Source organism: Colletes latitarsis, chromosome 11, assembly GCF_051014445.1.
Source record: "Colletes latitarsis isolate SP2378_abdomen chromosome 11, iyColLati1, whole genome shotgun sequence".
In the NCBI taxonomy this organism is placed as follows: domain Eukaryota; kingdom Metazoa; phylum Arthropoda; class Insecta; order Hymenoptera; family Colletidae; genus Colletes; species Colletes latitarsis.
In genome coordinates, this window is record NC_135144.1 from 15925549 (window position 1) to 15948588 (window position 23040).

General features: G+C 41.3%; 1 protein-coding gene and 1 long non-coding RNA gene across 8 annotated transcripts; one reads left to right on the plus strand and one right to left on the minus strand.

The window, feature by feature from the left end:
* Positions 1-30: 30 nt before the first annotated feature.
* On the minus strand, positions 31-21573 carry Gem (transcription factor CP2 like gemini). Of its 7 annotated transcripts, none has more exons than XM_076776580.1 (12): positions 20995-21573; positions 20435-20624; positions 18875-19019; positions 13659-13736; positions 10125-10334; positions 9676-9820; positions 8851-9087; positions 8317-8565; positions 8176-8249; positions 2631-2886; positions 1714-2164; positions 31-1642 (listed from the first exon to the last, which is right to left on the minus strand). In XM_076776580.1, exons 1-12 carry the CDS (start codon positions 21130-21132, stop codon positions 1590-1592), a joined length of 2226 nt encoding a protein of 741 aa, XP_076632695.1. In that variant the 5' UTR covers positions 21133-21573; the 3' UTR covers positions 31-1589. The 7 variants fall into 7 exon arrangements, with proteins under 7 accessions (XP_076632695.1, XP_076632697.1, XP_076632694.1 ...); XM_076776582.1 differs by having other exon boundaries at positions 2694-2886; positions 8851-9063; positions 20435-20666; XM_076776579.1 differs by having other exon boundaries at positions 8851-9063; positions 20435-20666.
* Positions 20660-21986, plus strand: LOC143347443 (uncharacterized). The gene is made up of 2 exons (XR_013080600.1): positions 20660-20894; positions 20983-21986. It is a non-coding gene; the product is annotated as an uncharacterized LOC143347443 (long non-coding RNA).
* Positions 21987-23040: the final 1054 nt, after the last annotated feature.

Below are 23040 nucleotides of genomic sequence, written 5' to 3' on the forward strand. Positions count from 1 at the left end.
ATAGATAAATACGCAGATAATACCAGTATATTTTGGCATCAGAGCATTATTTATTGTGCCGTTTTGTGACATACATAACATGCATGGAAATTTCTAGCGGACTATACTGCATGCAGTTTACCGATTTGCGCACGAACTTCCGTGTGTCACTGTGGAAGTTTAAATTAAAATACACTACAGTTAGACAGTTCCTTCGAGCGTAGCACACGTAAACTCTTCTCAATTGTTACACGATACGTCCGAGCTACTTGCAATGCGAACGGGTACGTGTTACGCGTCGTATTAATCGTGTTTGATACGCCGGTACAGTTCAATCGTAAATAAAATATACAAGGACAAAAATTAAAAAAGAACTGTCAGCAGTCGTACGATAAACACTAACGTGTGACGTAAAATTTTGGAAAATAACGATTTAGCATTTGGTAAATAGGTTATAGTACTTGACGCGTTTTTCCAAGACAATTTAAAAATTTTGTCATTTCTCTTTCAATTTGAACTACAAGATAAAATAAACACTTTGTCCCTCATTTCGATAAGATAATAATCATTCCTCTTATAACTGTCAAGCGCTTATTAAATAGATTCTAATGTTTGACTAATAACAAAAAAAAGGCACTTATATTTTGTTCTAAAGACACTTTGTTTAATCTCGAAGAACAGAACCTTCGGTACTGTATTTCATTTCTAACAGTAATACACGCTTTGCATTCTTTCAGACTTATTCGGCTATATAACATCGTTGTAATTTGTAGAAAAAAAAAAAAAAAATATTACACTTTGTGTAAATAGAGATCATATTCATCAGCAGTATCGTCGGTTAACGCTTCTGTTAACATACGTAAACTCCTAATAATAACAGATTCGACGCTGATGAATAATCGTAACAACAGTAATATTTCGCAAACTAGATTTGCAAATTTGCTCGTGGCACAAAAATTGAGTAGCAGCGGTCGTCGCTGCGACGTAAATATTTCCTAAGTATGTTTCAAACTAAAAATGATTTGCTTAAAATCTACGAAAAAAATCGGAAGAAAATTCATTGAATTCCATGTAAAGTAATACATATAAAATATATATCTGTTATATGTACATATGTATTTTTGTAATGCTGAAAACAACTCATTTATTTAATGTCAAAAGTATAAATAACTTTCGAAACATGATTATACTGAAACCTTCTAATGAGTATTAAATATGGAGTAAGAATTAATTTTTCTTGTTTTCCTTTAGTTTGCAAACAAGTCATTATCTTCGTTGAACCTATCGCCGTTAAAAAAAATTATTTATTTATAAATGATCGCGCAGTTATTTAACATTAACTAAAAATTAAACGTACGTTCATCTACTACGATTTGTATCGGGAAATAACTAAACTGCAAAAATTTTTCTAAAATTCTCCTAAAATTTCTAACGTAATTTACGCATAGAAAAAGATAAAATTCTAGTAAATTTATATTTGCGTAATAAACATTCTTATGCTTCCCTATGTAACAATTTTCCGTCGAATCACAGATGCATTTGGCAATGTAAAACCTATGGTAGATTTGTATTACCCAGTTTTGCAATTAATTTATTAATCGATGCGCGCTTTAAGGATGCGACGATGGTTTCAAGAGTAGCTTGTATCGTTCGCTCGCGTTATCTGTAACAACAAAGAACGTGATCGAATCTATGAAATATTGGAGAGTGGAAAAGAAGCTTTTTCCCTCTTACCTTTGATAATTTCAACGAAGTACATGCTCTCATTTTTCATGTTTGCTACCAATTCATCGGTAACTAAAACGTGAATACCCTGGGGACCAAGGAAGAGCACAGAATGCAGTCGATCATGAGGTAACTTTAAAGTGTTCAGGAGCTTGTTCATCAAGGCGCTGCTGGTCAAGCTGTCCAAGTAGGCGACCCTCCACAGGGAACCGTTGTCTTCCAGTGAGAAATATAGGGTAATTTTCGGGGTTGGCGCCTTCGAGTGGAGCGCGTTGAATAATCGGATGCCATCAACCAGACCGCAGATTTGGATCAAGTCGTCTCGAGAAAGTCGCAAGATATCCGAGGCCGAGAAACTCGCGAACGTAGATTCGAAGGCGCTGAATCGACCGGCACGGAGCCACGTATTCGTCTGAGTCGCGGTAGCATCAGGTGACAATGGGGCCAAATACGACGATCCCTAAATACAATTATACCCCTATTATTTCTGCGACTTCGATCAAGAGCAATTCTAATCTACATTGATCTAAATACGGAGAAACAGAACTCTAAGAACGAAGGTATTTATTCTCAAATAATTATCTTAGGGAATTGTAAAACAAAACAATTAGCTATCTTCCAAGACGACGTTATTTCTTACATTATTCGATATATAAAATTATTCCAAAATCTATGGTACAACCCTGGGAAGTTAACACTTTATTAATCGACTTTCATAAAAATAAAAATAATTACCTCTGCAGTAACAGAAAGCTAACGATATAGTAAGCACTTTCACAAAGTTTTATTTAACATTTCTATAGGTACAAGAAAAAGCACATAGGGTCAACCGCTACTGGTCGGTAAAACGTTAATAAAGAAATTTTACTCCATGATTTTGAGTTTCCTTTAAGATTGCACCAGATATTTGGGTTAATTTTATATACCCTTTGGATTTTCATCGGTACCAGTTGCTGCGGGCTGTCAGAATTCTGTGCGGGCAAACTAACTTCTGCTTTGATGCAGGACTGATCTGGTAAGAGTGCCGCGGGCGATGGCAGAGCTGGTGCTGTTCCCACGTTTTCCTTGACGGCGTCCGAGGCAGGGACCAGCGGTACGATACCGGGATTGGAAACAGAAAGTGCCAACGGTGCAACCACAGGCGAAGTATTGCCGCTTATGGTCGAGCGAGATTGGGGTGATCTACAAGAATAGATCAGTTTTGAGTAACATTTTTTTAACACGTTTGCTGTCCACAAATTATTTTCCGCGTACCATAAAAATCTTCAATTTTATATTCTTTATGTTTTTTTTTTTTTTAATAAATGTATTCATAATAACAAAGATCTTGATAGAAACTATGGATACATGCACGTAGTGGGCAGCGAACGTGATAAGATTCGAGGCAATGGTGTTCGGTACAATTGCAAGAACAATTATCGTTCGTCCAATCCGACTACTCTCAATTCCGACCGCGTACAAGTTCGAAGCTGGCTAGTTTAACGCGCGAGCAGTTTTGCATTCGTCAACGAGGATACATTGTAGAGCAGACGTTACGGAAGATTGACGTACGCGCACGGCGCGAATTAACGGCATTAGGCGCAATGAAAGCAAACACGGTTAATAATTGACACTGTAACCTATAGTGGTGTGCGAATATTATTAGTCGTCAGACCCTGTCAGGCTATCAGAGAACGAGGGACTATTATTCATAATGAGCGCTCCGTTTCGAAACGAAGCGCGACGGAATAAATAATGTAGTTTAATCGTTGACCTTAAAGTCGTCTAACTTATTGGCGGGTTACATAAGCACGCGAGATCGCGAAACACGCGGATCAGTGGAATTTTCGTACCCCGGCGTGTTACTTTTTCTTTTATCGTCTTTTTTTGTCGATCCGACGAAATTTCGTACGCTCGAAATCTTACATGGCGCGACTCCTCGAGCGGAAGATCAGCCTTGAGATTCGCTTCCCGTCGATCCTCTTGTTTTTTCGGCCTTTCCTTATCGTCAGGCTGACTAATCCGCCGCGCATGAGATTACCTCTTCTCGATCTGGATTCCGAAATAGAATGAATAAACTTAGCCACCACTTCCACTTGCAGGGGGCCACCGGTGACTGTTACTTCGTGCTCCAGAAGGTAAGCCGAGACATCGCCGAGGAACCCGGGCGTCGATCTAACGGCCCAGCAGCTCTTCAACTTCCAACTGGGACAGCTTTTTGGCATCTCGAGTACTCGTCTCTTAAATTCCATCTGGCATTCCCCGGAGCAATCTCTCTCTTTCGTACAAGTTTCGCGTCTCCGATACTATCTCGTGTTCGTGTTTTCCGCGAATGCTTTCTTTCGTCTCTTCACTCGTTCTTTCATGAATGCATGCAATCTGACCACGCGAACGTTCGAGGAACCTCGAATTGCCTTTCCATCCATTCGTACGAATTTTAATGACAATCGTTAATTCCCTGTCGGTTCACCTTCCGACTATCGGTGACCACATTACGATCGAAAGCAACGTGGTTTTCCTCGTGTCGTATCCGGGCCTTGTTCGAGGCGCGATCAGCTTTGTACCTCATTCGCGACTGCGAGCCAATCGGTTCGTTCGAAAGTCTCGATTCGCGAACCAGAAGGTTGACGCCGGATACAATCGGTATGAATCAGATCGCTATTGGTACGCGCGTCTGCTCGAAACCGGATATCTCCAGTAACGGCTTTGTTGGCTGTTGTCGCGTTAAATTTTTCAAATCCTCGATCCTCCGACGATAACGAAAGCCTATCTCGTTACATTCGTACAACGATCTTCTTCAATAAGACTTTATCTGTTCACGTTCGATGTATCGATTCCTCTTTAATCGTCTTCAAGAAACGAACGCGACGCGACCACCGGCGCCCGCGAAACGCATTCTAATCCGAAGGAGTCCTTGGTGCGCCGACCGACAAATTATTCGCATCCTTGCTCGTCCAGGAAATCGTCGTTGGTGCTCGCTTCGCGTTTTTCCTGCTTCTCGCGTCGTTTCGGTTCGGTGGTTCGGGATTACCACCCACGGTTCTCGTTTCCGCTTCGATCGAGCCTCGTAGCAATCGACGAAACCCGGTATCCGATTCAATCGATACCCCCCAAATGCCCTCGCGATCCCGCGCGCACCCACGCGATATCGGAAAGAAGAAAGGAAAGAACGAACGGACCCGGAAGTTACTCTCGGTGACGTTCAGTTCAAGGCTGAATCGAACCGCCCTGGCATCAGCTTTCCGGCGGCCAGGCTGCTCGTCATCTGAGGAAGTGATCCTGCCGTGACAGGAGCAACTGGCTGGCCAGGATCTCGCGTACAAGCACGCGCTGGTCGTCGACGCTCAACAACGACTCGAGATCGAGGATATTCGACGCACGTGATAATTGCGGACGAACGGCCGGAAATTGAGCTTCTACGCCGGACGAGGGCATTCCAACGGTGTGTTGACGCTTCACTCTCGATTCGATGCGCGATCGACAATAGGAAACTTTCGCCAGTCCCGTGCAACGACGATGACGGTAACCCGTCGTGATCGCACTATGGTCGGCGTATTGGAAACACGAATGATTCACGGAGAGAGACGCGCGCGAGCAACGATTATCGTCGTCGCGATTCCCGTGACAGCATTACACGTGTTCGACCGTTAAATCGTACGGCTGTACCTTCTGTAACCGGCGATCGTCCACTGACCAACGATCCTCTCTCTCTTCGAGAAACGAACGAGCGCGTTCTGGAGTCCGCGGTCGATTTATTTTTAAATTCACGGTCGATGCAGCGATCCGTTTCTTCCCCGATGCTCCGAATCCGCCGAAGGACGCGATCCAAGCGTACGAACGGCGCAGAGATTATCTCACAAGGTGTAACTGGTTGCACTCATGTCCGTGCATCGTGCACGAGAGCCTCGAGGATCACCCCGGTGGTATAACACTGGCCAGTCCACGTAAGGTATTCGTTTTCGTGATCTCCTCGTCGACCAGCCGAAGAAAAGCTGGCGTAGGTCGCACTCGCGTGTCTCTCCGGTTGGCAGAAATGGCTCGAGGCCGTGGAAACGAACGATAACCAACGTCGCGTCGATTGCTCGTAGGAAATATCGCTCGGTAAAGGAATCAACGATAACACGCCCGAGCACAGGGAATTTTCACTCGAGAAGACAGTCACCGATCACCGCTTTATTTATAAACATGCGCCCTCAGCGGTAGATCATGTCTGCGACTCTCACTCGGTACCGTTTCCCGTCGACTATCTTGATCACTGTACGCTCGACGGTTGCTCTCGTACGTAAGTCGCGATCCCGTCCGTGAGAGATCGGAGCGACGAACAAGAGAAGAAAATCGAAACGCAATCGCAGTCCACGGATCTGTATATATCGCGCAAAGACGAACGACTCCCCGTATTTTCGTAACAGGCTGATGAATAAACGAAAACCGAAGCGGCTGCGCAGCGACGCGTGTATCGTGTGGCGTTCTGAATCTATTTGTCGTCGAGGCTGTCTCTCTCTTTCCCTCGGAACATCGCTGTCGGCTCTACCAGATGCCGGCTCGTGCCAGTTCGAGCCAGTTTCCCGACTCCCGTGCCGGCACCTCCTCCTTCTCCTCCTCCTCCACTACCAACCTTATCCCCCAAACCCGTATCGTCCATTGCCATTACCATCGCCGCCACTTCGCCAACCGTTTCTACCCCTTCCCCACTCATCTTCGATTCATCGGCGGTTCCCCTTCTCCGATCACTACGCCTCGGAGAGTACGGCAACGTTGCAATGCAATTGCAACTTTGTTCGTTCAGTGCATCGTGTACCGTAATCTTTTCTCTCGAACGTACGTTTCCCCATTCTACGCAATTTTGATCTACCGGCGGTACTGTTAGGTTTAAGCAATCTCTTCGGCCGAAGATAATTCGAGAGGATCAAGTTTGAAGAAAGTTCTTGCAACTTTTTAAGTATTTAAGAGATTGCAATTTTTGTAATACGATCTGTACACTTTCTAGAGTTTAGCTATTCAGAAACTACGTTATCCTGAGTTTTATATAGTTGGTATATACGTTCTGAATCTCGATAAGGAGAGCGACGCGCTGCATGCATATGCAATTTGCATCGAAGGGCGTCTCGAGAGTTCTGTTCTGCGCAGCGCGTTGCGCACCCAAAGATGGCTTACATTTTTTTGAAATTCCGAAATTATTTATCAATTTCAATTCGCGAATCAATTTTTTTATGATTACAATAGCAGTTAAAGTGTAGCCTGCAAGCTTAATATTCATTGATTTATTTATTAATTTCATTTAAATTTGGCATAAATATTTTTCTATTGGACAAGTATCTGTGTACAAGGCAACAGAATAAAAATGACCTAAATATTACTTTATATCAAGCTTGCAGACAGTTCAATATATTTTCATAATCGTTTAAGATTTTCTGGAACTCGATACGATCGCTCGAGAATTGTCGACTGCCTTTTCGCAATTTATTGCGTGTTTGTCTTAACCATTTGGACGATCTGAAAGTTCGAGGCTCCTTTTGCGCAATAACACGGACACGCGATTCTTTGTTCCTTGTTTACAACGATGCTTATTAATAACTTGGCCTCGAAAAAAATGTCGGTCCTGCGTCAGATCTGGTATTTATGGGCATTTAGAACGATCGGCGACGAGAAGGTGAACGCATCGTGAATGGACGGACTTTAAAGCGTTACCGAATATCAAAGTTGCGATTTCAAAAGTACTTTGAACCGAAACTGGTCATTCGACTCTTACGCATTTTTTCAACAAAAAATCGTACGAGGAATTAACTCAATTTGTATCTTACTCGTTTTGTTTCTTTTCCTTGGGGAGGTAGTCTGATCTAAGGAGGGAAAAATAGTTTCAACGTTTTCCTTCGAAGTGTAATGTTAAAATATATAGGAAATTCAGTTTTAAGAACTTTTAGAAGAATATGAACAAAAGAAATCGACTTCTTTAAGTTTCACACTAAACTATCATCTTAAGTCGGCACTTTAATGCGTTTACTTTTAAGCAGAAGCTCGTTTGCTCCTTGTTCGAATATAATTTAGTTTTACACTTCGTGGAGGTTGCAGGTACCGGGTCGACTGATATAGATTACTGTTTGTTTGAACGAACGACCTAAACTTGAAATATCCGGAACGGGCCAGTTAAAGTTTACGCGGCAAAGGAAAATTCGATAAACAACTTTGCGCGTCACGAAACGAATAACAATTATTGTCGGCGTAATACAGTGGAGGCGTGCCAATAAATTTCACGCACAATACTATGTTGAACCATCGGTGACGATGAACGAAAAATGATGTTAAAGTTTAAAAATTTGTGGTAGGTATCACATATACAGAGATAACAGATACCGTAAATCGAGGAAATTTGAAAATATCGGATGTCATTGATCAAACGCAAGCATAAACAAATCATGTTTTGTACATAAAATTGTGTCTTTTTCGTATGGGTTGCATAAGCACAAGCTTAACGCGAATTGAATTCGTACTCACACTGCCTCCGTCGAAGCGTAAGGACTCCCTCCGTTCTGCGCTATCAAAGTGGACGATAAAGACTCTAAAGGAATCTGTAAACAGAACCAAAAGACGCCATTTCATCACTTCGCAACGTTGTTTGTTAAATCCATCACTTACGTCGGAAAGAACCGTGCAATCGTAGCTTGGTTGGTACTTGTCCTGCTCGTGCGGCGGTCGTCGCAAAATTTTATCTCGATCTTGTTTGTGCTTTCGATCGGCTCCTTTTAATTTGAAGACTTTCACCTGGCAAGAAGCGGCGTGCAGACGTGGTCCACTTGGCAGCCGTGTTTCTACTTGGATTCGAAATGGCACGCCTTTTTCTCCGCCGTGCTTCTTTGGCGTAAATTCAGTACTGATACAATTTACCTGGAATCCAAGAAATTAAGAGCAACATTATTTAGGGAACAACTTGTGGATTTGTCGAGAGCATTAACACATTTTACGAGATGGACCAGCTGGAGCCATTTATCTTAGACCTCATAAAGACCCAAAAAGCAACATCATCTCAGAGTTATCATCTCATACAGAGTTCTTTTAAAACAGCTCAAACTACCGGTAACAAATTTTTTTGATAGCATTTATATTTTTTCTTATATACTTTTGGGACAAGTAAATGATTATGCATGTCACACTTGAATCAATTTGACATACCTTTATATAAACGCCAACTTCCTTGGTAGGATCCCACATGAATTCCACGCTATTATTGGACGGAGACGGTTGACATACGTCCACCATCCCATAACTAAGGGGTACATCAACCTCCAACAATCTTTCACCGGGTCTTGTGCGTTGCCAAGCAAGCATCTGTTCTCGTTCCGTGTATTGTAGTCGCCTCTCGTGGAAGCATATGCGTATCGTCGACTGAAACAAAAAGGTCGGATGTCCCTTCAGAGACGTTGTAGCACCGTTTGGGTCGTACATCTTTCGAACGTCGAGAACCTATGAGCTCGCACCGAATGAAAGTGATTACATGGCGATAGAATGACGAGTTATCAGAATGGTGAACATTTGGATGTTTTTCTCACGATTCTCTGAACAATAATCGGTATACAGACTGCTTAAACAATATTTTACGAACCTAAACGCTTGCTGGTCGTACACAAAATGCATCATATTATACAATCGGTTGCGTTTGAAGAGGTAAGCTCCAAGAAGAAAACTTTCAATAACTTCGATCGTTAAAACGATAATACTACGACACACGTGTAATTGTAAGTAAATTGCAATGTCCCTAAACAGGCTTGTTTTTCTTATGAAGTTACATTGTCGTGCTCGAGCTAAATTTCGTCTCCTTGTTACGACATCGTTCCTTTCATACGAAAGGGAGGTTAGCTATTCTTGGAACGATTAAACGACCAGTATGAGCTCACTTGATTCCACCGTGAGAAACAAGCACGTTTTTTAAGATGTCGCTACCCAAACAAACAGAGCATTCCGAGGTAATCTTGTGAACAGGTGGCAGCGGCAACGTACCTTCAGAATTTTTCCGCGATAAGCGGACAGGTCGCCTAGTTTCTTCAGTTTGATCTCGTACGATTGCCCCTGATTTAGGTAGGTGAGCGTCTCCTCGTTGACTTTCGTCGCGATACTCGTGGCCGCGGCAAGGACGTACTGAAAGCTGTGGAAAATAATATTCTACGTTCACCTAATACAATTTGAAACATTCAATTCGTCCAGAAGTTATAATTGTTTAAACATGCGCATGAAATTTCAGAGCAACATTTCTGGTCGCATATCATAATTTTGGTAATGAATTTGAATTGAATTTGAAATTTGTTAACTTCGCCAAAAAATTTTCCGGTCAATATGGCGGTCAGATTGGGCCACAAAAGTCCATAAGATGTAAGATCTACTCGTGGAGTAGATCCCTTTTTCCACGTTTAGACTAAAATACCCTTTCAAGAAATTCGTCGTCAGCGTACCGGCAATCCTCGTTGAGTTCGTTCACTTGCTGGGAGGAGGAAACGTGATTCCCCGAGGAAGAAGTCGGAGGATACTCCTCGTTGGACGCGTACAGCAACTGATGAAGACTGGCTGCCGTTTGTCCATTATTGTTACTGTCAGCCTCGATGGTGCCATTCGCGTTGTTCGCTGGCGCTGAATCGATCGTTCTATGTGACACGTGGTTCAAGCTGAAGCAGACATCGAACAGGAAAAAACAATCAATTCTACGGGTACATGGAGAGTTATGGACATGCATGTGCCGGTACTGTGCTTAAACATAATCCGGAAGTGGAACCCCCGCATCCGTACATTTTAAAAAACTTTTACAACGTTAACATTATCCTTCATTTACTGTGACAAACCGCGAATGCGAAGGTTTCACTATAATTTCATGTTCACTCACTATAAATTAAGGAACACCGACGGTGAGATGATCAAATCCGAAGGAGTTCTCATAGCGACGATCGCGCGGTCGATCGAAGTCGCGAGACTCCTAGTTTCACTGCTTCGACGAAACAGTAAACGCGATTGCACGAGAGCGTTACGTTGTACGTGACATCGACGTTCGTAATTGGTGGCAATTTCTAGAGGAACAATTTATCCATTACTCGAATGGCTTTCGGGGTACGGTGCTCCGAGCGTTTCCATTTCCTTCCCCCGGAACGTGCTCGTCTTTGAAGACGTTGTTCATTCGCTCGTGCAACAGCGTATGCACCGGGTTGCACAGAAACGATTCCCGGCAACTGGCGAAGGCCCGGTTCGTGTAAATATAGATCCAATTGTCAAAACATTTAAAAATAGTTCCCGTTCCCTGGCTATCACCCGACGACTCCGATGCTCAAGATTATTAGAAATTGGTTGTATTTTCGCACGGAGGATTTCGCGTTTCAAGTAGTCTCGATGGTTGATCGTCGATCACGAGATCGTCAACTACGTCACGTTTCGCGGGTATCGCACCGTGGTGGAATCACGTTTTTCGCGTGGCCGATTCGCCAAGTGGCATTTAATACTGACGGTACGCCATCGCGAGATTACTACGGAGGAACCGCGTAAGAGAGTAAAGGTCTGACCCGTGTGCCATTTGCCTGATAGTTCTACGAAGAAACGGGACGATAAAGAGCTTATCTCGCTCGAGTCTCTGCGGGGGAGTCTCGTGGTAAATTCCGTTCCAGCTTTTTGTTTGCTTTCTTCGCGCGTCGTTTGTCTCTCCTCGATCGTGTTAATCGGCGGGCTTCACCAATCGCGAATACGATTTCAAGTTAAAGACTGTTGAAAGTCTCGAAATTTTCAATAAGTTTTTAACGTTTAATTGAATATTCGATACCCTACATTCTTATATGCATTTTTCAAAAAGTTCTAAGGACACTCTCGTTTACAAGAAACAGGAGATCCTATCGTTTGTTTTTCTTTTATTCCGCTGGTACACTTTATCATAACATCATTTGTGTTGCGAACTTCAGGTCGATCGAATAGTTTAATCGAGCGAATGACGTATATACATATAATGAAGAAATTTTGTTGGGTGACCAAACAGAAATTAATGAAGAAATGAATAGTTTGTGTTTTACAGTGTAGTACAGTAAGTATTCCTTCGTCTATTCGTGTATCCAGTTTATATTAAAGGGGATAGACTCCCTTAAGTCTATTCATAGAATATCGGCGTAGAACATATAAAAAGTGGATAAATCCTTGTAAATAAATTATTGAATAATTATTATAGTGAACATTAATTCTGTTCTATAATTTTTGTATTACTCTAAGTTAAATGAAAATCTTATTTAATCGAAGAGGAAGAAATATGTTTGTGTTAGAGCGTTACATAACATTTAAAAAAAAATAATATAAATATTGAAACCGCAATACGTATTTTTAGAATTAATTTACATTGCTATCGCTAATAAGTGTATCTGGTATTTTTAATAAGCGTAACACATCTAATGGAAGCGTATTTCAAGTTTATGTACACATTGTAGCACGAAGTATCATGAATATTCTTCGATGTATAATTGCGTGGTTTCTATACAGTACACATTAAATGTTTCTGCGTTTATCTCAAATCCAGAAGATGTTGTTCTTAGTATATCCAATCTCCGCATTAATTCTTCTTTCACTCCGGCGATTTGAACATCTATCGAACAATCATTAAAACTGAACTGCTTTTTCCTCAGTTCAACTTGTTGCAAATGTATGTTTTTTAACTTGTCAGACCTTTACCTCCAGTCTACAGGAAATGTTCACAGTGCACTGCAAAAACTTTATCCATGACTATAAGGTACAACATACAGAGTACAGCCAGAGAGAAAAGAAAGAACGTCAAAAACATTTAATCGAATTATTACGAATGAAACTATCCGAATAATTTACTTACAGATTGTAATATTTTAATAAATATGTAGAAACGCGTATTGAAAGTAAAAAAACTTTTTATGCGTGCATTGTCGAAGCTAGTCACGTTTTATCCATAATTAAGCTACCATTAGAAGCAGTAAAGCTTCCACTTTGAAATGGTTTTTGTTTTATATCGACCCGACTTTCCGTTCTGGAGATATCGTTGTTTAAATAGAAGCGTAATTTTTCTAATTCCGCTATCTTTCTTTTTGTTTCACGCGTCGAACCACTTTATCGTTCACGCATCGTGCTGACCTACCCCAATCGAGTCACCTATGCGGTGGTCAGTTGCGTATAATATTTACACGAATTTTTTATTTATTACGAGCATCCGATATTTATCAATGAAATGCTTTGAAATCTTATATCTCCGGAATTAACTGCGCTATCGACTTGAAATAAAATTCGTTTTCAAGCTTGATCTTCTATCCGATGAACGTACTATTATAATTTGTGTTCTTATCGTCTTTTACGTTTATTTTAAAATCTTAAAATTGTTCTTCGTGTCCGTTATCTTCCGTGATCTCCGATATTTCTTTCGAGTCTCTTCCGTGATGTCTCGATTATCTTTCTGGATTTTTGTGCTAGGGTTGTACGATTTCATTGTACTCTGTACGAGTTAATTTGACTTTATTTAGAAAAATTACGTCACAGTTGACCATTCACTGCATTTTCACCTTGATTTTCTTCTACCAAATCTCGGTGATGTCAACGACGAACATGGAGAATGTTTCGATCGTGACATTTCCACAATAGAGAAAAGATATAAAGGAAAAAATATTCATGTTGGACACTTGCAGAAAGCAACGAAGACATAATATATGAACGCTAACCAAAACGGAAACATTTTTAAGTTTAAGAACTGTTAAAATTTTACTGATTTCTTCACACAGTTATGGCGGACTGACGGTAATTTTTAATTTACGATTCCTTTTTCCTTATTACAATAGAACATTTACCGATATTATGTTCCAAGATACGTTTATACTGGTATAACATCGCTTTGATGATTTCGTATCGGTATTCGCAGTATTTGGTTATTTTAAACTTACTGGAATAACTACCTAAAAACACCGATATTTCACCGGTAAATATTGCGTAATATAAAAGTTTGGAGAACTTACTTGGAATTTTGTTGATTTTCTGGCGATGGTGCTTCTTGCTTGAAGACCGTCAGTGATGGCAGAGCGAGGAGGGCTTCGCTGCAAATAAACGAAACTTTGGCTACAATTTTGGACCATCGTACGCACACTAATCTTTCAGCGTCTCAAGGTACAACAAACAACAATAAGGCAAGATCTATGCGATTATCTGATGCAGCGTTTTCCAAACTGTGTTTCGTACGGTGCAAAGTGTAACGAGTATACAGGGTGTTCGGCCACCCCTGGGAAAAATTTTAACGGGAGCTTCTAGAGGCCAAAATAAGATGAAAATCAAGAATACTAATTTGTTGATGGAGATTTCGTTAAAAAGTTATTAACGTTCAAAGTTTCGCCCGTACTGAATTTTTTTCTAGAAAGTGGGTAGGATTTCGGAGGTAGGTCTATTCATAAAAAATTATTGTAATTGACACCCGCAACCGAAAATAATTTTTCCAGAACGATTTGAAATTTTTTAATTTTGTCGAAAAATTTCACACCTTGTCGAATTTTTTTCTAGGAAATGAGTAGGATTTCGGCGATATAACTCTTCACCAAAAATGATTGTAATTGACCCCTACAGTCAAAAATATTTTTTTTAGAACGATTTGAAAATTTTTTTTTTCGTCGAAAAATTTAGGCACCTACCCCCTGTCGATTTCTCTTAAAAATTCGATTTTGATTTCTAGTAATTTTACTTGACACCCTACAGAAAAGTTGTGTAATACTTTTTTGTAGGTACCCATGAGCTCTACTTCAGAAAAAAGTTTCATTGAAATATATTCACAATTGTAGGAGTTATGGCTGTTTGAAAATTGGACCATTTTTATGGGGTTTTTCTCATTTTGCGGGGTCAAGGAGCAACTTTTCGAATATTTTTGCGATTTGTACATATTCTCTACCAAAATACGCGTAGTTTGCTTTTTTAAACATTAAAATCGTCCAATCCGTTCAGAAGTTATGACGTTTTAAAGATTCGCATGAAATTTCGGGGAAGGATTTCTGGCCTGAAATTAGATTTTCGATAAGGAATTTTTTTCTCGAAAATGCGTAGGATTTCAGGGGTATGTGTAATGACCAAAAATGAGTGCGATCGACTCTTGCAACTGAAAATAATTTTTTTAAAACGATTTGAGAAATTTTTTTTTCTGCCAAAAAATTTCAACACCTATCTGATTTTTTTTCTCGAAAGTGGGTAGGATTTCAGGGATATGTCTATTCACCAAAAATGCTTATAATTGACCCCTGTAACCAAAACTAATTTTTCCAGAACGATTTGAAATTTTTGAATTTAATTGTTAATAACTTTTTAACGAAGCCTCCATCAACAAATTGGTATTCTTAATTTTCGTCTTATATTGGCCTCTAGAATCCCCCATTAAAATTTTTCCCAGGGGTGGCCGAACACCCTGTATAGAAAAAAAAAAGTAAACCACTTTTCTATTAAAATAGTTTTATTTACATATCATCGTTACGTTAGTTATATTTGTACATTGAAAATTCAATTTTTAACATAAAATAATCATGCAAAATGTTTTGTGTTCAACAGATACGTTATCTCGACAGTTTTATTTACTGTCGTGAAACGTTATTGAAATGTGATTCGGGTTTTCGATTGGACGATGTCCCATCCGATAATAACCGACAGATTCCAGTTTTCATTATCAGCGTTCATTGATTAGGATTTCGTGACGCAGGGAACAGACGGATGATCAAGAATAATTTATTCGGAGCGTTCGTTAACGTAAGTTTTTGACTGTCAGTGCCGAGACAAGTACGGAATAGTGATTTCGCCCGACGGAACAAGTATTTACATAATACAAAAATACAGTTCGAACAAAAGTTTAGTATCACGTTGAACTTTAATTCACCTTTTCGAGATTTGGCGAAAACCTTTGAACTTCGATACGTAAGGATTGCAGACTTAAAAAAAAACAGTTGCATGCGTAATCTAAGAAAATAACAAATTGTTGAGTAATAGCAATCAGCATGATTGATACGATGCAAATGCTTATAACTACTAATAAACAGATTGATTTAAAGGAAAATTTATTTCAGGCATCAGTTTCCTTATATTATCGCATCTGTTATATAATAAATTAAGCTAATCTGTCAAAAAATGTTTCTTTTAAATCAGTTTGTTTAGTTACAAATATTTCTATCGTAACAATCATAAGTGCCAATACATTCGCCCAGCATTGTATCTTTTGGAATTTGTTCAAAGATGAAGCTTCGTTTCGCCATAGGGAAACTAACGCGAAACGTAACGAATTCTTTATCCGTGGCTTGCGTAAACCACACTTTACGTAAAGACAAAACAATAAACATTCTCAAACGCGATTCGGTTATTCTGATATTTGTTTTTCATCTGCGAGCCAGGAATCGCAAATTTTGTCGGACTAAATTGCTGATCGATGGAACCGATTTACGAATACGATAACGATAAATCGATAAATGGTTCGCGAGAACGTTACGATACATTCGATCGTTCAAGACGGAACGAAGAATCGGAGAATCGTTTGAGAACCTCTATGATAAGAATTGAGTCACTAAGGTCAACCAAAACCGGAACACACCGGTTCGTTAATACAGTGAATTTAATATCAGCCGCGCGACAAATACCGCGATAAAGTAATGCCAAAAGTGGAAACTTGTTTACAAATTTCCTTTTGCAATAAAAGCAGCATACAACGAAGAAAAACAGATGACGCGATGAGCTGGAGAAAAAAAAAACATACACAGTATATTGTGTAATGATCGTTTCTTTGAGGAAAACTTCGTTGTAATTATTGACAGAGAACTTTACGCCTGCATACGGCTTTACTAGCAATAACTGGTAACCTTCTCGATACATTCATTCTATAACCTCGTCGAATAAAGGTTTATTGAAATTGAAAACAAATAACAAATATTTAATTATTTTTTTAAACAAATCGAAACAAAGATAATTGATAGTAACGTTGATTTTGATTCATAATACGTTTGTGAGAAAAAACTGACAATTAGTAGATAGTAGATAGCTCATCAGTTGAGTAAACAATTCGTGTATGTTCTATATTCCAATAAATGACACTTTATTCAATCAAGTTTTATCATTTATTTACGAAGAAAAAAATTATATTTATGATTATTACATTTTGGTGCTCTGTTCATCGTAAACCTTTCCTTTTCTCTTTTATTTGCATTTTCCTGCGCCTTTAGTTATATTATATTTGATTTAAATTGTACAAACACATATATATTGTTTAAGTCTATCACTCACCTACTTTTCAAATATTGATGCATGCTTTTCGAGTCTCGAATATCACTCGCGATTCTTCTTCCTCGAAAACATTTAACGACCGAATATCCACAAAACACTTCGATTCGCTAGCTCGAACTCACCGTTTCAACCGTAAACAACCGTTTCTAATCATCACCGTCGTATCGGTTCTTCCGTTACGGATGTCGAGTCAACGAGATTTCGAGCTTTCCGTTTAAATTTCACCGGGTGATCTAGGGTCACGTGCGTGCAATGATGCGCGCGGGGCTTCTAAATAGCAAGCACGCCGAGAAAGTGGAAAGTGATTCACCACAGGGAGCACAAATGCCAAGAATAACTGGTTTCACGCTCGGGAACCGTTCGAGATGTCGGTTCCTCGTAGATTTCCGTTATGAGTTACGCGTTTCGTGAAAATTTTCATTCATGAACGATCGAAATGCTCGCGGAACGCTCGGGAACTCGCGTGCCACGTGCGTACTAACCGCCAGCTGATGGCTGACGGTGGTTTACTGCACCTCCTATTTGCGTTTACGCGCCTATCTAGTCGCGTAGAAGACTCGAACCGATCGGATTCTACGTACTTTCCGTCTTTGGTAAACGTTGTCGATGGACTTCAGATACCCTGTCGTGATCCGAATCTTGATTTCGATGTTTCTCGTCGAGGAACGGTTATAAACAATTTAATATATCACCCAAGACGTCGATCGAAACGACAATCGCGCAAAATGGCGCGAAAAAAAAAAGGAATGAAACGATAAGCATGAAGGTTAATAGAGAATATCTTTCGAAACGCGTGTTCGAATGACCGCCGAAAAGGGTATCTTCACGGTAAACGATGGTTTCGAGTGAGATAAGAGGACATGGCGAATCTAGTGAAACGAGTTGCGCAGTGAAAAGACTCAAGAACTGAACTTACTTCTCGTCGCGGAATAGCAAAATTCGTCTGGTATGTTAATTGGAAGAGTAACTCGAAAGTAGAAGTGAATTAATAGAGCCGGACGTAGGAATTTTGCAGACTTATTTCTCAATTGGTTCCGGGACAGAGAAACGCACGTGCCTGTACGCGCGAACACTCGCTAAGCGTCTGTACACCCGGCGTGGTTTCAAAGTGTACGCCATCCGAGCGACGAAACACCGACAACTGTGTCTGGTTCGAACCGGATTTCTGACTCGACGCCATGCTTCCATCCCACTACGCTTCGACCATGTTTCGATCGAGATTCGATTCGCTCGCGCTTGCACTTCAGTCGGGGAAACCTATATTATCGGCGCAAACCTGTTGGTATCGACTGCTGGTCGAATTCGACACCAAAAAGATTTGACAAAAATAAAAGTGTTTTGCGTCCGAATAGAGATAGGACAAATAAAAGAAACCATTTTCCTAACCATTGCGAAAATGTCAAATGTAATGTAAATTCTTGCACTTGAATGGATATTTTCTACGAATAAAATATTATTTAAACGAAAGTATGATTTGAAAGACGATGACGAACTTAAAGAATTTGATTTATGAAACATCCAATACAGATTTATCGCCTCTAATAGCAATATGAAGCAACGAACGTGTTTCAAGTATGAAAAAAATGTTGATAAATGTATAGAACAAATTTTGTTTAATAAAATACTACGAACAGTTTTTAATTTCGTTGTATGATATGTTTTTCTTCTTCTTCAAAGAAATCACAGTCTGAGAAATACTGGTCCAGATGACATCACTCACAATACTTTGAATATCCAAAGATTTCATCAGTGCAAAGAGTATTTGAGTACTGATGTATCAAGTATTTGAATTATATTCGAATGTAGAAAAATTTTACAAGCAATTCCAGCTCTATTTCAAATTGGATTTCCGAGAGTAGAGAGTATACTATCTTGCCTCCATTGTTTTTATCTTCCGTGTTTGTACGTTATTTATATTTCTAAAAAAAAGTGAATTTACCTCATGTTGTAAGAAGCGACGGCTGTCGCGAGATCGGATGCTGCAAGTGCCGATAGGGATCCATCGAAATCGGCGGCAAGATGTTCTGCCAGTTCCTCCACTTGAGTCGACCAACCTTGTCCAGAACCATTGCTTCCGACAGATCCTGCAACCACGAGAAACGTTAAGTTGTGTACGTTTATACATTATTGAAAAATCATAATAATTAAGCGTCGTTGGTACATTCTTTTTTTATTTGCTGATCTTTCTAAACTTAGTACCCTAATATTTCTGACCAATTTAAAATGGTACCGTGTAATTTGGCATACGCTGTATATCGTTCGATGTTTTGCCAACGTTACAGTAAACTTATCGGTTTATCACAGAGTGAGAAACATTTGACGCAACATTTCAATCTCTACTTTTCCTTCGATGGAAATTACGCAAGGCCAACGTTGGACCCGTCAAGACTAGGACTCTATTTTTACCAATTTATATTGTACCAGCTTGAGCGTTGGCATAATTGATGTAAAACTGATGATGCATGGCCCCGATCCTAGACTTTGTGTCCTGAAGGGCCGTGACCGCGTTTCGTCGTCGCGCCTTGGACGTTATCGCAGGGTATCGTCGGCTCTGTAGCAACGGTAGCCTGGAGTTGTCGATCTCGCACCACTTCATTCTACGTGTTCCCAGAAGCAAAAAGAATCGGCCACCACTCGAAGCAACACCACCAAAACGAAACAACGCGCACACCACCGCCTAGTTTCTCTTGCGCGGAGAACTAGCGTCGTCTTTCCCTCTTTCTTCGAGTGGGCTTAATCTGCGATACACTGTGTACTCGAGAGTTATCAGTTCCAGCGACCACGTGGTCGAAAAGGCGTCGAACGTACTAAGCAAGCTGGCACGATGCTTTTCGCGAATTAGTCGCAAAGCGATCGTCCAAGTAGCATCAACACACGAACGAATCCGTGAACTTTGCCACTTGGAGATACCAGGAACCCTCCTTCTTAGTCGACGGACACGTGGACCAGCCGATGTCTCTCTTCAAACGCAAGGACGACGCTTCTAAGCGATCTGGTTAAAGGCACGTGCCCTCATTTGTGGACGACGAGGAGGATTGTTGTGAACCGTGAAGGATCAGTGTTTTATATTGTTTATGCTTTAACCTAAGATTAAACGTCGTTGCAGACACGCTGGTTTTAAACGAGGAAAGACTTCGGAAACGTCGTGCCTACGACTGTGTGTCACGGGTCGTTTGAACATGACCTTTCGTACGATATATCTATACGTGGAGCTACACGATAATGGCGACAACACTGCAGTTCAATGGTGCAAATATTCTTGAAAAATCCGAGGAACAAGGGCAGAGAACTTTGGACGAGTGTCGATTTTTACAATCGAATTTGAGGCAATTGTAGATCACAAAGGTAATAATTTGTGATCAGAAAATAATTTATATCTAATCATTTTAGGGTTCTTGAGAATGTTATATTGAGAATGCCATTTAAGATTATCTGACGGAAGTTGCGCACCTTCCATTTCTTACACGCTATATCTGATAAAGATTTTAGGTATACTAACCGTCTCTTCTAGCATGCTTCTTCTCGAGCTCTGTGATTTGCTGCAACGGCTCCCCGGCACGGCGTTTCAGGCTGGTCAGCTGGCAATTCGCGGTATGGTCGGTGGATGGGCTCAGATGTTGGGGCGATCCGCTGTTCGAATGTATCTGGACACCGTCCTTCGGAGAGTTCTCAGGCGAGTTGTATTTGTCCTGCCAGAAACAATTTTGCTGACTGTGATATCCCATTGACGCCTATAAAACGTTTGTTCGTCAGTTTACGGGGATGGATCGCGCGAAACACGAGGTACGGAACCTGTTCACGGTAAGCCGATAAGGTCCATGCTGCTGCACGATTTTCCCGAAATCATCCGCAAGTGGTCGACTTTGGCGGGCGTCCATTGGGAGCAGAATAACGATACAAACAAGGCGAAAGCTACTGGCGTCGTTAGCATGCTGCCGCAAACATGGAGGACCGAACGTGTAAGCGGACTGTTCTCTCTTTCACGAAGTTAAGAAAAAAAAAAGGAGCATCGCGTACGAAATTCCGTTTGTCGTTGACGAAAAGCAGTGGAGAACTTACGTGCTGGGTGGCAATGACGTCGCATCTGTTCTGACGAACAGGAGACAGCTGCTCGTACGGCGGAGATGGCGTGTTGGGAAACCATATCGTCCCGTTCAGAGCATCTGCGCCGCCGTCCATGATGAATTGGAGCTCCATTCAACGACCCTATATCTCAAAGCACTCGCACCAGGCTTTCTTTCTCTGTATACCACCCTCGGAGTATCAATTGTTTCGATCCTGATTACGAATATTGCCGTTCGAGTGCTTAAAGATTGTATCGGAGAACGCTTTGGTAGCGTATTTGGAAGAGAAGACGATTGAGTCTTGGGCTGATTGGTGACTATTAAACCGGGACTTTTGGGGGTTTCTTTCTAAACACTTTAACCGCGCGTGTACATGTTCCTTCCGTGGCAGATGGATTTCCCTTCTCGTTCCACTTGATATTTCTTCCGGTTTTGTTCGTCTAACCAAAACGTCCTCCTTTTTCGCGCGTTCGCCGCGTATTCCTCGGCTGGATCCTCGATGATCCCGGAAGCGCGCGGTACATCACTCGACTAATCGTTGATTAACGGCCGATTTTGTCGCGGAAGGGACTGAGTTATCCTTAGAACATCACGAAGAAGCTGTTGTACAATTTCTTGATACCAGTTGTCTCGCGTTGCCGGTGCGTTTCCAGGAGTGCGCAACCCCGCGACCTCAGGGATAAAAATCGCGAAAAGACGACGAACGCGTCCTCGAATACCATCGCCACACCTTGGCTGCAAAGCATTTTGTTATTATTTTCCGTGAACACCTGGAAGCCGCGCGAAAGGACAACGGTGCGCTGCGTGATTGTCCGCGTGTCGAACGTATCCTTGATACTTTGAGCACAAACTTATCACTTTTCGAATACGATCGAACGAAAGAAATTTTAGCTCTCGATTTCTCTTGGATCACTTATCCTTAATCCTCGGTACGATCGTACGTTTCTTTTTTTTTTTTTTTTTGTTTTACAACGACAAAGGGTTGTTGCTCTCTGCGAGTGTCACTGGACACTTGAAATAATCTCGATTGTTTTCTAACGACTATGGCTCACACACTCAGTAGTGTCTAGGTAATCGAAGGCCTTCGCCTGGCACGTCGTCACCACATTTTCAGGATCCTTCGTTCCATGGCGTCGGTGGAAATAAACTTAATCCAGAGGAGAGAACGAGGCTTCGTACCGTAAAACCAAATGTGAATAGGTATTTCGTTCTTCGACGGTCCTCAAAGTCCTCGACGGATTGGAAGGAAGAACTTTCCTCGAAGGGGTCGCCCAGAGATTGCTTTTTCTTCTTCGCGCAAAGAGGAACGCCTACACGTTTCTTTCCGAGGTCCTCTGTCCTCTTGCGTTTCGCAGCCAGGCGCGACAATCAGGATCTTTCAAAGAGCAACAGCCAATAGATCTGAGCCATCCAATCTGGTACTCGAGACTACAGCCGTTATATCGGGATCCTTGCTTGTTTGTATTTGATAAAACTGTCTGGTCGACGAACGCCAGCGGCGATTTCTTGCTTTCGTTGCTCGAATCTTTGTTATCGAACGTTCACCGCGTTAAATTTTCCTTCGAGACTGCGTGGGAGCCAAGACGCGTCGACTTCCTGATAGAATCACGTCCTTCGCGTTGCTCTTCACGCACGCTGATACCGTTGACCGACTTAAATCGACTGAGGTAAACCGGACAGGCGTACGACTCTTGGATCGCTCTTAAGAACGACGACGGGCAGCAAATTGCGCGACACTGACGACGTTAAAAGTTTTGAACCGAATGCTCCGGCGATGTCTTCTGTCTAAGAACGATCTGGGTATCTGATCCAATCGCGACCGCCGGTATTAAAAGGCTGACCAATAGTGTCTACGCTGGAGGGTCGACCCGACCGTCAATTGGAACCACTCAGTGCTGATGAGCAAAATGTGACTCGGTTTACCTCGTAGAGTCGTCCTGTATTCGGTCATGCGCTGAATTCGAATTTAGATTAATACTTGACTCTATGACACTTTTTTCTTTTCTTTTCTTTTTTTTTTTTTATCGAACAATGTCGTTGG